At 38.6% G+C, this 15,135-nt stretch overlaps 1 protein-coding gene across 2 annotated transcripts in view; it reads left to right on the plus strand.

The window, feature by feature from the left end:
- pik3r1 (phosphoinositide-3-kinase, regulatory subunit 1 (alpha)) overlaps positions 1–15,135 on the plus strand; it is a 66,060-nt gene that overhangs the window by 1,956 nt on the left and 48,969 nt on the right. Inside the window, exon 2 of one of the 2 annotated variants that reach the window (XM_052019268.1) lies at positions 331–1,017. In XM_052019268.1, coding sequence (XP_051875228.1) covers positions 687–1,017 — 331 coding nt within the window. In that variant the 5' untranslated portion in view covers positions 331–686. The remainder of the gene's footprint in view (positions 1–330; positions 1,018–15,135) is intronic. The other variant, XM_052019269.1, reaches the window with a different exon arrangement.

The raw sequence follows: 15,135 nt of genomic DNA on the forward strand, positions 1-15,135 counted from the left end.
TATTTCAAACTTGGTAATGATCTAAAGCCACTGTCATGTAATTTTGCTTGGCTTTCAGCTGGTTCCTATTGCAGTGCCCATATTGCTCTGCCAATTTGTTCCCTTTTTAATAACTGACCAACCTCGAAAGCTGTGAGTATAATGTTTATTATGTTGTAAATTATAACTTCTGCATTTTCTGGAACATATTCAAATGCATAATATATAAAGTTTTTCATTTGGATGAGCTATCTTTATATGAATCATGAGTGGGTTGTTGTCATTTGACCATTGTATAAGAAATGAGGTTATATTAACTTCTATTAACAAAACATTCCTCTTCCCTTTTAGGTCATTGCCAGTCCTAAAGTGGATGCAGCTTGATGTTCACTGGATACAGTGGATGGAGCATTTAAAAAAAAAGATACTTCAAATAATTCACCTTGGGAATCTTTCAAGAATCTGCCAATGCCATTGAGAAGAACAAGTAGTGGTATTTTCTTTTTGAAGAGCAGCATTGCTAATTTTCTGAAATGGTACATAGTAGTTTAAGAGACTTTTGATTAAGCAAGCAACTGTTGGCAAGTACTTCATTGGGAGAATCCATTTTCACTTGAAAAACATCTATAATTTTTGAATTTTATCACCTGGTGTCTACATAAAGAGCAAAACGTCTTGCATGTTTTGCATTAATAACAATAAAGAAAATGAGTGCAGATGGATATCAATACAGAGCTTTGTATGAATACAAAAAAGAACGAGAAGAAGACATTGATTTGCATACTGGTGATGTACTGATTGTCACTAAAAGTACTCTGTTAGCCCTGGGTTTCAGCGAGGGAGATGAGACGAGACCGGAGGAGATTGGCTGGCTCACGGGTGTAAATGAAAACACACAAGAAAGGGGAGATTTTCCAGGAACCTACGTAGAGTTTTATGGTCGCAGGAAAATTTCTCCACCAACACCCAAGCCTCGTCCTCCCAGGCCATTGCCTGTGGCTCCAAATCCATCAAGACCTGAAGATGCTGACCAGCAAGGTCAGTTCTTTCAGTAATACTTGGGATACAAGGCTGGGAAGGATTGGTGTGGGTAGAGGGGTTGGTGCTTGTAATCAAATTGTAGTGACAATTAAGCACATAGCAGGTAAGGAGCTGGGTTTTAGAAGAAGAACAATTCCACATTAATTTATTGTACCTAATGTAATAGAAAGTTGAAGGAACAATGTAGGTTAGAAATTCTATTGGCTAAATCAAAAATAAAATCTCTGGCTTGTGTTTCTGCTTTTTAACAGGATATTTACACATTGATCTGCAGGTTCATGAAAAATGACCTTTTGAGTCAGTGAACTGATTGGAAAATTGCTTGTGTAAATTTACTTTGCTCCTCATCTGAAGGCTATGAATTCTGCTGGAGCAGAATTAGGTTGTTACCAGTGGATGTTAGTTCATAGAAACTAAACATTCTTGTAACATTTGACAAGCTAAATACAAAGAGGATGTTTCCTCTGGTTGAGAGTCTGGAAACCAGGAGTCACAGTCTCAATAAGAGCTAGGCCATTGGGATTGTAGTGAAGAGAACTCAAAGGGTGGTGAATGCTTGGAATTTTCTACCTCTGGGGTTTGTGGAGGCTCAGTCTCATTCAAAACAGATCAGTAGATAAGGATGAAAAACATGATGATGCTGGAGGAACTCAGTAGGCCAGGCAGCATCCGTGGAGAAAAGCAGGCAGTCAACGTTTTGAGTCAGTCCTGAAGAAGACACCTGACTCGAAACATTGACCGCCTGCTTTTCTCCATGGATGCTGCCTGGCCTGCTGAGTTCCTCCAGCATCAGTGCTTTTCATCCATATTTCAGCATCTGCGGTCCTTTTGTTTCTCAATAGTTAAGGAATCAAGGGATATGGGGTTTCAGGAAAATGGCATTGAGGTGGAAGGTCAGCATGATCATGATGAATGGTGGACCATGGTCAAAAGAGTCAAATGACTAACTCTTATTTATATTTACAGTGTCAGGTCTTCTTTTTAAACCTGTTAAATTTCTTGAAATCATGAATGTATGAGTTGTTAAAGCAGAATTCATTGAAAATTAGAGCAGGTATATTGTTTTGGTCTCACTACATGGAGGTATAAGGAAGACAGTCATTTGCACTCCATGGCTCATAAGGTATCTTTATTAGCAACATGTACATCGAAACACAGTGAAATGCATTTTTTTTGGCATTGTGTGCACCCGGAGGAAACTCACACAGACAAGGGGAGAATGTACACACTCCTTACAAACAGTGGCTGGAATTGAACCGGGTCACTGGCACTCTAATAGCGTTACACTAAACGCTACACTACTGTGCCCTATCTACCCCCCTCATAATTTTGTATACCTCTTTATCAGGACATCCCTCAGCCTCCTCTGCTCCAAGGAAAACAAATCCAGCCTATCTATTGTCTCCGTATAACTCAAATGCTCCAATCTAGACAATATCCCAGTGAATGTCCCCTGCACCCTCAAGTGTGATCACATCTTTCCTATAGTGTGTCAACCAGAACTGCATGTAATACTCCAGGTATGGCCTGACCAATGTTTCGTGAAGTTGTGCCACCTTCACCACCTGTGAGCCACTTTCAGGGATCTATGGACTTGTACCCAGGTCCATCTTCATCAATACTCTCGTGGACCCAATTATTCCTACCCTTATTTGACCAAATTGCATTGCACTTGTCAGGGTTAAACTCCATCTGTTCTTGGTCCACCCAACTTTCCAGCCTATCAATATAATGCTGTAGCCTAGCATAATCCTCTTCATTATCTACAACACCATAAATTGTCAAGTCACAACAGACTTACTAATCAAGTTCCAACACATGAGATGTTGAAAACTCAGCAGGTCAGGCAGCATCTATGGAGGAAAACAGACAGTTGGCGTTTCAGGTTGAGACCCTTCATCTAGACAGAAAAGTAGATGGGCGATAGTCCAGATGAAGAGTTGACCTAGAACATTGACTGTCCATTTTCCTCCATAGATGCTGCCTGACCCACTGAGTTCCTCCGGCATTTCGTGTTGCTCTCTATTCCAGTATCTGCAGTCTCTTGTGTCTCTAATCAAGATTAGTTTATTGTTGTTGTCATAGACATACATACATGCATATATTCTAGTCTGTGCTATAAGGAGAGGTTGGGCAAACTTGGGTAGCTTTCTCTGGAGCAATGGAGGGTGAGGGGAAACCTGATAGAAATTTCTAAGATTATGAGAAGCATGGATAGTTAGCTGCTATTTTTCCCAGGGTCGAAGTGTCTAATACTTGAGGGTATAAATGCCATGAAAGTTATCTTTTTGCAACAGCGGTGCATTACAAGACCAGGACAAACATAAGTTGACATAAAACTTAATTATACATACACATACAATTATACATACACATACAAAATAAACATAACTATAGTGCAAGATTGAGAGAGACAAAAATCATACCTCCTACATTCACACGCAAGTAATTAATATATCACATATGTCAAGTGTCCTAGCATAGAGACTTCCAATCAGAAAAATAACCTTCCATTACTACCCTCTGCCTCCTATTACCAAGTCAACCTTGAGAAATTTTGTGGTCTTTACCATCCCAAATTACCTGAGTGAAGATAGTGGTGAGCCACTTACATGAACCACTGCAGTCCTTCTGCTGAAGGTGCTCAATGGTGTTGGGTAGGGGGTTCTGGGGTCTGGGCCTAGTGATGAAGGAAAGACAGCATATTTCCAAGTTGAGATGGTGTATAACTTAGTGTGTGGAAACATTTCCCCTTAAAGATCTTTGCTCTTCATGGTGGGGGAATGGTGGTGGTGGCTGTAGGCTTGGGAGGTGTAGTTTAGACAAGTAGCTGCAGGGGATTTTTGTAGATGATAGGCACTGCAGCCACAGTGCAATGGAGGGAATGATGGATTGAGTACTAATCAAGTGGGCTGCTTTGATCTGGATGGTGACAAACTTCATAGGGGTTGTTGAAGCTACACACATCTAGACTTAAGCCTTCTAGATGGTGGAAAGGCTTTTCCATATCTTGAGGTTAGTCAATTACTGCAGGATATCTAGCTTCTTACTTGCCCACCTAGCCACAGAATTTTTGTGCCTGGTCTGTTTGAGCTCCTGGTCACTTGTGACCCACATGATGTTGATGGTGGGGGATGTGGTGATGGTAATGCCATTGAATAACAAAGATAATTGTTGGAGATGGTCATTGTCTGCTATTCTTGTGGCATGATTGTTGCTCGCCAGCCCATGCTTGAATGTTGTCCAAGTCTTGCTGCATGCAGGCATAGACTGCTTCATTTATTGAGGGATTGCAAATAGAATTAACTGTGCAATCATCAGTGAACATCCCCACTAATTGTGAAGGAAGGTCATTGAAGCAGCTGAAGATAATTAGATCAGATGTACTGTCATGAAGAACTTGTGCAGCAGTATGCTGGGGTCAGGCTCCAACCACAATCATCTTTTGCGTGAGATGATCATTGGACTGTTTCCCCCATGATGTCCACTGACAATGTTACCAAGACACCTTAATGCCACATTTGGTCAAATGGTGTCTTGATGTTAAGGATAGTCACTCAGTTTGCCTCTGGAATTCAGTTCTTTTGTCCATGTTTGATCTGAGATTGTGATGATGTTTAATGCCAAATAGTTCTGGCAAAACCCAAACTGGGCAGCAGTGAGTGGATATTGGGGAAGTTTTTTGTAAAAGAAAAGTGAAGTCCTAACCCCCTCATGTATGTAAAAAAAAAACTTGATGATATTCTTGATGTATATTCGTTCATCTGGAACACAGATCTCTATCAATTGCAATTTCTTTGGTCTTGTAACTGTGGAAGAAAGAGGACTAAGTTGCAAAATATTTTTCTACAGTCTCGAGGAAGGTGAGAAGTTGTGTTTCCTGGTTTGTAAAGAACATTTTTCCATTCAAATTACACACCTTTAGCAGAAAAGACTGGCATTATTTGTTAAAGTTGGAATTATAACAAAGAACTGAACAATGCTTGAGAGTTGTGTAATTGGGGCTGGTTTTAACCACAGCATTGGATCTTGACTGGAATACTAACTTTTTCCAAAAATGCTCTTTGGCAAGTCATAGCCAGACTATAAGTGAATGCATGCATAATACTTAAGGCATACCTTGCTGCAACCTTGATTGTTGTATTGAAAAGAATGAATCCACTTAATTGCATAAGCAACATCTTAAAGATGTCTGTGGGTTGGGCTGGATTGAGTTTTCTGTGATGTGTTGCAAGTTATGCTGAGATGCAATAATTCCGTAGGTTTGAATACTTTATGGGGACTGACTGCTAACTTTTGCTACTCAGAATATCGTGGCCTGAATTTACATAACTATATCAATAGAAATGTTATTTCTGCATCTGTACCATGATACCCTTTCCTAATTATAATAAGTTATTTGGTATGCTTGCCTACATAGGCTGAGGCATTGAGTATAAGAGTTGGGATGTCATGTTGCAGCTGTATTTCTTTCTTTGTCAATCTTTTTATTAATTTTCAGATTAATACATATAACATCAGTAATTATACGCAATACAAAGAGATTGGGAGGACAATCATGACATATGTAATGATAAAGAATAAAAAAACATTCTAGGCCCCTTGGTTTCTTGGTAAATGAATATATTACAAAAAGAAAGTCAAAAGGAGAAAGAAAGATTTATTATATAAAAAAAACCAAATTGGGGGAAAAAAAATTGTAAGCAATAAAACGAAACAAACTAAAACAAAAATTTCAAAAGAGAAAAAACCGGACTGATATTTCTCGATGAACAAAGAGCATTATTGTGTTGTCAACTCCGCTCCTCTAAATTCAAAGGTTATTGAAAAGGGATCTATATCATGTGAAAATATTGAATAAATGGACTCTATACTTCCTCAAATTTAAGCGAAGAATCAACGGTGCCACTCCTAATTACTCCTATTAAACATTGGTTTAAACTGCCCTTGGAGTATTGTGTATAGTTCTGGTTGCCGCACTACAGGAAGGATTTAACAATTGAGAGAGTGCAAACTAGATTTACCAGGATGTTGCCTGAAATGGAGGGTTTATAGTTATAAGGCAGAGGCTGAGTTTCTCTCTGGAACGTAGGAGGCTGAGAGGTGATCTTGTTGAGGTTTATAAAATTGAGAGGTACAGATAGAATAGATGGTAAGTCTTTTTCCAAGGGCATAGGAGTTTAGAACTAAAGGGGACAGGTTTATGGTGAGAGGGAAGAAATTTAAAGGAGATCAGAGGAGTATGTTTTTCTCACAGGGTTGTGAATATCTGAAATGAGCTGCCGGAGGAGGTAAGTAGCAGCACATACAAGGTTTAAAAGGCATTTGGACAGTTAGTGAGGGATATGGGCAAATGGGATTAGCATAGATGAGCATCATGGATAACCAGCATGTTATTAAAAATGTTATTTCATGTTGCATGAGGTGCATATTTAATGACTTAGAGATGGAATATTGGATTTTGGTATCTTGGCTGCAAGTTATTGCTCAAGGATGTGAACCTTACAAATTTTAGAGTTCCAACCTTCCAGATAGCTTTCTGACTTCCAAGCTTATCTTAATGATCATGGAGCGAAACCTCCACGATGCAGAATGGTACTGTCTGGCCCACCACCGTTTGTTATCCCCACAGGGTCTGTATCTATCCTGTCTGGTTGCTTATTCAAGCTGCCCTAGTCAGAGACTTGACAGTGCTTCCCAGGACACTCCAATTCCATCAAAACAGTGACCTATGGCTTCATCTAGCAGAGGCACAAAACACTGGGAGGAGTGTTGTGGAGGCTGTGTTTGCAGATCTAAAATAGAACTACTTATCCCCCTGTCTGTATCCCTGGGGCCTACCTAATGCCATCCAAAGGACTTGTTGACTAGAGACTATAGGTTCAGCCTGACCTTCTGGACCCAAATCCACATACAGGTCAGCTCCTAGCTTTATATGCAGGCATATGGTACTGGTAGGTACAGGTCTTTCACTTGCACCAACTATTTTCAGAGCACTTTTTAAAAAGCTGGTACAGGCATAATGAGTAGTAAGATTCTTTTGAATTACCATCCTGCCACCACCTCCCTCCTAGATGTTACTTTTGATAGAAATGGGCATACGTATATGGTTTGTTAGCACAATGGTTATTAAGGATGCACAGGGAGGAAACGCATTCAGTTTCCTGACTTAGACCAGTGGGAATTGTTGGCTTTCTGAAAGGAAGGTGTGAACGGTTAGCTGCTTTTTTAAAAAGGAAACTTAGCTTTAATGTATTTTTCTGAATGACTTGAACAAAATAAAATGTGGTTTTCATAAGTGGTCTTTGGAAGTGGTTTGGATTGTAAATCTGGCTCTTCCCACATTAAACAATGTTGTGTACTGCTGCATCAGAACAATGTCAAAGTCTCCATCCTTGGGCAGGCCCTCTCCAGCCTGCCACTTTGCAGTTCTCATCACAAATTTTCAGACACTCATCCAAGACACTCACTCCACACAAGAGGAAAATTGTCAATTCTTTTACATTAGAAATCATTGTATAATTGTCAAATGCTGGCAAAATTTCAACCTATGCCATATTGATTTAGAACAAAATGAAAGCATTTGTTAAAATCAAAAGTGAAGTTGCTATCAATACTGCAACACTTTGAGTAGCATTTCTTGAATTCCAAGTCTCTTGGTCTGTTGTATTTTTGTTGAAAGAATGCCCATTTCAGTTTTGCACTCCAGCCTTTTCCCCAAAAATCTTTTCTTTAGAATACATAAAACTTACGTACAATCATTTTAAAAACATCATTTTTTAAAAAAAGGTTAAGACAAGCCATGTAGCTTCATTTTCTTTCTACCACTCCTTTGGGTAGTGTTGATATTTTAACCCACTGGGAACAGGTTTCTTCCAATTTCCCCTATTTTTTCTACCAGTTATTTTAAATTTGCAGCCTCTGCTTATTGATCATCACTGGTGGAAACAATTTCTCTCCTGCTTTATGAATACTCACATTTTTGAATGCCTTCTCTTAACCAGTACTCTGACTTCCTGTATCTCCACATACAGTATTAGCAACAAGGAGCTTCTGGTCAATATGTTCTGTATTTTCCAAGATTTTGATACTCTGGTGTTTGCTGTGAATTATATATGTATCACTAGTTCTTCAGTAACAAAGCAGACTATCTAATACAATAATAGTATTGTGGCAAAATGTTCCATTTTCTTTTAACTTTGTGTAAAGGCACTTGTCTTTGTTTCTCCTCCCTTCTGTAGTGACTGCACTGATTTCCCCAACTAACAAAATGAATCTTATTTGCCCTTTAAAAGCATTTAGATGTGTGGGATGTTGATTTTAAGATTTGGGGTCATGCATGGGGTGGAGGGAGTACTTTCATCAAATCTCCTCTTGATCTTCTACTGTCTTCAGTTAGTTTCTTTCTGGTGATCTGATGTTTTAAGTGTCAGTGACATAAAGGTTCTATGTATAGTGAAGTGTGTTTAGTTTTACCCGGACATTATGATGACATTGTAAAATTTAATCTTTGTACTCTAATGCCCTGTTTGTAAGATGCACAGCCTGTAAACCATAACTTTATCAAATTGCAGTTGTCAAAAAAGGGTGGTTCCTGATTTCTATAGAGTCAAGGAGCTGGAAACTGCACCAGCCATTGCTGGCTTATTTAGTGCAGCCACATTCATTTAAGCTGTTGTCAAATGAGATGGGAAAGATAAATGGTTTGTCTTTATCACTCTTTATTTTGATTAATATTAATTGTCTAATTGATATATGCAAGTTAAATGTAATCTTAAATTTGGTTTTTGTGTTTAAACTTCTAGATTTATTTAACTGCATATCGAGTGGTTCTCAATTTGATTATCAAAAGTCTTCCATCAGCACACGCTGCCATCACAAGATTCATGGGGTGGTCTGGGGCTTCAGGCTCCAAAGCGCCCTATTATTTGTAATGTGTAGGCTCTCGTCACCTCAACCATCTGAGGAGCAACAAACTCTAGGGCATTGTGACTATGTGACCTCAAGATGATGTAACATCTGGACAGGGAATGGGAGGGCAGTGGAGGGCTTGACTTGGGCTAGAGCCAATGTGTTTGCATGCTTGTTTCCCTCTTCCTGAACATGTTGTACTTTCACTGAGTTTATACTCTCTCTTCAAAATACATGATCCCTCACTCCTTCTATTATCAGTCTGCCCATTCCCCTAGTCCTGAAGTTACAGAAGGAAAAAAAAGTTGACATTACCTTGCCTTGGTCCATCTGAATCTCTGTTACCTCTAGACTTAACAATTCCATTCTTGGCTGGCTTCCATCAGTTAACCCTTTATTATATTGAGGCTTTCTGAAACACTTTTGCCTGCATCTTAACACTCACCAAATCCTATTTATCCATCACCTTGGTGGTTGCAGAATTACATTGAAAATGGACTCTTATTTAAATAATGCCCCAAAGTTCTCAAACTTGTTTTCAAATCCCAGCATGATCTCTCCCCAAATAGATAATCCCCTGCAGGTTCCTGGAAGGAAAAAAAAATCAGAAATGTTGAAAATACTCAACAGGCCAGGCATACTCGTGGAGAGAGAGAGATGACATTCTGAGAGAGCTGTGGTCCAGTTTCATCCTCTTAGTCATTCTTGAGCATATTCACTTCTTTTATGGACATGTTTGGCTGTCAGGGCACAACAGTCAGGAATGGCCTCCCTAAGTATTTCCACTTTTTCCCCTAGGTTTTATTTTTTTAAGAAAAACTTTATTTTCTAACATTTAGATCATATGTTCTAGTATCTTTCATGACTTACTAATATATTTTGTCTACAAGGAATGTCACAAAAGCATTATCAATGCTTTCTTACTTTTGAAGCATTCTGTAAATCTTATTTATTAATGCTTATCGTCTTTGCTGTTTGTTGGACCTCCAACTTCTGTTTTATCTGAAGATTACACTGCAGTCCTGAATCTCACGATATTTTCATTCCAGAAGCCATCAACTTGTATGGCAGATGCCAGATACTCATGGAGTTGTTTTGGAAACAATTGGATGTTGCAATGGGGAAATTACAAGGTGCTGCCTAATAGACTAATTTAAGACTTATTAAATAATACCTATCTTGTGCCTTTATCAAAAGTGAGTCCAGTACTGACTTGTTTGTTTCTTACTTGCTTCATACTTTCGTGATTGATGTCATTCTTGTTATTCTTTTAGAAACTAATTAATATTCTCATTAATGAAATACATTCTGATGAAAGGCAATGATTGAATATCGATTGAATATCAATTGAATGACCAAAACCATTTGAATTTTACTCTTGTAACATATTATTTTGGCTTCTTGAATGCATTTTTAGTATAGATGCCTTGAGTGATTATTATGGAATCTTTTTTTAAAAAGCTGTGATCACTTGTTAATAGTTTTCTCAGTTTAAAACAAACATGACAGGGAATGTTGACGTTACAATGGGGCAGGAAGTTGAACTTGTTTTCCATATTACACATCCAATGCAGCTGTATGCAAAAGTAAAGGTTCCCTGTGGCAAACTGTCCTTGGCATTGGTTTCTGTGCTGAGACAGCAAATCTGCTGTTAACTGAAAACTACCTGCCCTTTTATCAAAGTAGTGGGGATGGGTTATGATGGTAGGAGGGGAACCCTTACTAATCTCCAGCTTCTTGCAGTGGAATTACACCATGGAATTTCTTTTTATTTGCATATAAGCTCTTCAAAGTGACATCCTTAATATATAATGTAACACTGGTCTTGTAGAGTGACTACTAGAAGTCCTTTTTAATACTTAAACCTCATAAGCACATACATTGTGTACAAAAACAAGCTTGTACTGTGAAATTCCAGTGTTCCAATAGGTAATTGGGCTCTCAATTTGTGGGTGTTAAGCAGTAAATTTTACTCTTGTAATTCTGAGTATGTACCAAGCTTAGTTGTTGCTAATTGCTAATATTTTATTAGTACAAGTATGTTCTTTTCTTTCTGACCCATCCCTACCATTCTCCCTAATTGCTCAAGTAACACAATTCCTTGCTAATTTAATCATTTTACTGTATCTGTCTTTCTCTGCTTGCCACCACTAAATTTTTATAATAGTATTTTGCATACTTGCTATCCTGATCTCTTTTTAAAAAAAAAGCAAAGTTCTTATGCAGCCCTCTGTCAAGGATAACTTGCTTCTACTCGAGTTATTTGGATTCTAAGGTGTGAACTGCAGGGTCTTGCACAGATGAACCAGGCAGTGGGATGGATAGGTGGGTAGTTTGTGAGGTGGTGTGCTGTTTTTACTGCTTACACAGGACATCCATTTGCTGCCACTTGGCATCAAGGTTTTCGATGCTAAACTGAATGCTCCTGTTCTACTGCCCAAAGGTTCCCAGGAGTGGGTGGGGGTGTTCCACTTCAATGACTTGAATTTTTTTTTCTTTGTCTGCCCTGTAATCTCCTGCCACAGCAGAATTTGGAGAACCATTTGCTGAAATCTGGCTGTTGGGAGTCCTTCTAGAAAGTAGCTTCTCTCTAAAAGTAGAATTCTTCAGATGTTGGAAATATGCAGCACATCAGGCATCATCTGGAGAGAGGGAGAAATGGAATCTACGTTACAAGCTGATGACCTTTTATCATGACTTTTTTACAAATGTTTTCATTTAAGTTTAATTTTGAAGTGAAGGGTGAGGGATGGAGGGAATAAAGGGACTATCTGTAATAGGGTGGAGACCAGTAAAAGATGGATGATACAGATTGGTGTTCATTTGGGGAAAGTACTGAACATTTTTCTTCAATCAGGATTTACAAGTTCTGCCTCAGTTTTCACCATTTTCAAATGAGATGCCATCCGCCAGACACCTCTTTCCCCTCTCCTTTCAGCGTTTTGAAGGTACTCTGAATTCTCATGACAGATTTAACATTCCAGGTTGATCATCAGATAAAAGATTGACCTGTTTCTCCCTCCACAGATTGCACCTGCTCTGCTGAGTACTTCTGGCATTTTTCTGTTATTCTTCTCATTCATTTATTCTGAATTATGGTGTAATAACATACATGACTTTATCGTTGAATAAACCAGTTATATCATTGTGATTTCCTCTGCAGTTCCATTTGATTCACCAACCCAGTGTATCATTTCAGCAGTCTATATTTAGTAAAACTAGTGGATTTCCTGTGATGTTCATATGTTCTGTTCTGTATTCCACCTTAATTTATTTAACATGGGTAAGTTTATTTTAATGCAAAATAATTGACATTATTTTCATGCACTGAAATGTCAATTGTTATTGACATAATAATTGTCACTAATTTTGGCCTGTTCATGTAGCCCATTTAGGATTTATTTTCTGAAAAACTTTCCTAAGGCTTTAGTAGGACATTGGTAAGTTGAAGCAATTAATAAATTTAAATACTGGAAAATAGAAACTTGTAGTTTAAGAAAATTTGCCATTCTACCTTTGATCTACAAATACCCAATCGTAAAATAATAGGTGCTCATAAAGGCCGGGGAGCTTAAAAAAAATACTAGTTCTCTCAAGTTAATAATTTAAAAACTGATTTGTTTTTTCCCTTAAATGTTATCATTTTGCAGTACCACTTCTGTAATTGTGAGAGAGTTAAGTGAAAATTCTGATCTGCTTTTATCTACACTCATTTCAAGAATGTAGACTTGTTTCAATTAGCATTGCCTATGAAAAATTCAAGGTCTGATTCGTGATAATCATCCACTGAGCTGATAGATGAATTTAATTTAACTATCAAGGCCATTGTGCTTTTCACAAGGCGATGTAGCCTGAATAGGCACATTCTGAAGTCAATTAAAGCTTATAAATTGCTAACTCCTCCAGGAAGGGGCTAGGGGTTGGCTTTTTTCAAAAATGAATACCAAGGCCATCTCCCTTTTAACATATTGTACTTTAATTGTTTCAGATGTACAAATGTTAAAACTCTATTTGTAAATTGCTAGCCTGCTTGGGCATGGAATTGTTAAGATTTGGGACTTAAAAAGCTGAGGATTGCCAGCTCAAATTTGATTGCTGCAAATTGTGGACCTGAATTCAATGAACTCCATAATATACAGGCTAGCACCCCCCCCCCCCCCACACCACCAATCAAAATCAGACAGAAACATCCCTGTTTGACCTGAGTGTAAATCTCATTTGTAACCACAGTACACCCGTTTTCTCAATATTACAATATTGACAAGATCCAGAGAGAAGGCTGTGTGATAATAGTAGCTATTTGCAGTTTCTTAGTATTGTGTTTTACTGTTGTATTGTCTGAGATTGACTTTAAGTATAATCCTGATTTACATTTGTTGAGATTTCCTACTGCCAGCAGCCAAACGTGTAATACTCCCTGTGAACACTTGTCATTTAATATGGGCTAGTATTTGTAAATCAAAGAATGGTAGTGAGTGCTGAAAGTAAACACCAGTGCTTCATATAATGAGATTGCTAGGATAATTAATGCACTGATTTGGCATCTTGATACAAGCAAAACCTGATTTTTAAAGTTGAGGAAAATTAGAGCATATTTTCCAGATTCCTCAAAACTGGATTGTTTTTGATCACATTTGCTACTGGGATGTTACCATAGATTGGTGAATGGAAATTTGCCCTTGTGGGATTGACAAAATTTTGAAGAGGAATTTTTAAAAAATCACTCCTATGGAATTTGTGGGGTGGGGGTGAATACATTGTATACAGAAAACGCAACTAGTTTACCAAAGGGAAGGATCACAGGCTGCTGATTCACAGTGGGAGGATACCTAAGGGGTTTGCTTTGGACTAGGCAGCTTCTATTACTACTTGTACAATGATACTTTATCAAACAATGAAAAGTCAATTCCTAGATATTAAAATAATAACCCTTTTTCTCTTTTGCCTGCCATACAATCAGAATTCCCTTGCCCATAGACTGTGCACCCATGGGAATATTACTATTGGAAGAAAGACTTCCCATAGGAACATATTTCCACTTGGGATTCAGTGGTGATGGTTTTGTAGGGGGGGAGGGTGGGGTGCGCAGTGTTCACATTACAGAAAGTTACAATACGGGCTTTTTTTAAGGGATGCAAGAATGGGGGTGGGGGTACACTGTACATAGAAGGAAACTTCAACATCGTGATCTAAAATCTGTTTCCTGGACTTCTATTCTCATCCTCTCTCCTCAAACAAATCAAGGATAGAGTTTCCTAGTCCTCACTTTCCATCTCACCAGCCTCACATTTAACAAATCATCCTTCTTAATTTTGCCTGCAACAAGATTTCACCAGAAAATGCGTCAACCCTTGCCTTTTCAGTATTCCAAAGGGATCATTCACTATGCAACTCCCTGGTCTGCTCTTCCATCTGCACCAGTCACTTCCCATCAAGGTACTTTGCTCTACATACAACTGCAGGAGATGCCACATCTGTCCTTTATCCTCTTCCTAGCATACAGGGACAGTCTTCTAGATGCAGCAGTGAATCACATCAAATCTAGTCTACTGCATGCAATGTTCACAATGTGGTCTTTTAATTGGAGAAACCAGATGCAGATTGTGTGACTATTTTGCAGAGCACTTGCATTCAGTCTGCTGGGGCAACCCTTTGCTTTGATTCTGTCACATTCTCACTCTGACATTCTGCCGATGGTCTCTGTACTGTGAAATTGAGATTCAGTGCAAGGCTGTGGAGCATTACCTCATCCATCTGGTCACATTGCGACCTTGCGGTCTCTATATCAAATACAATTTTCGGGAAGAGTCTGTTTGTAGCAGAATGAGTCATCTGATATTGGCTCAGTTTCTTCCCTAGCAGACCTGCTAGGCACTTCCTACATCTCTGCATTTCACAATTTTTGCATATTTCTTTGTGTTTTCACTGTTTATCGTCCCTCATTAACCTATCAACCAGATAGGTGCTTCAGTAGTTCATTGCCATGGCAACCCTGACCTTGCCTTGTCAGAGAGATTCCCTCTGTCCTTACCCTATCCTCTGAAAATAAAAACTAGCATTTTCTCCTTCCCAGTTCTCAGAAAGGGTCTTCGACTTGAAACATTAACTGTTTCTCTTTCCACAGGTACTGCCTCAGTGGACAAATGCTTCTTGCATTTTCTGTTTGTATTTCAAGTATTCCAATTTGTATTTTGATTTTCATCA

This window comes from Pristis pectinata, chromosome 7 (assembly GCF_009764475.1).
Source record: "Pristis pectinata isolate sPriPec2 chromosome 7, sPriPec2.1.pri, whole genome shotgun sequence".
Classification (NCBI taxonomy): Eukaryota; Metazoa; Chordata; class Chondrichthyes; order Rhinopristiformes; family Pristidae; genus Pristis; species Pristis pectinata.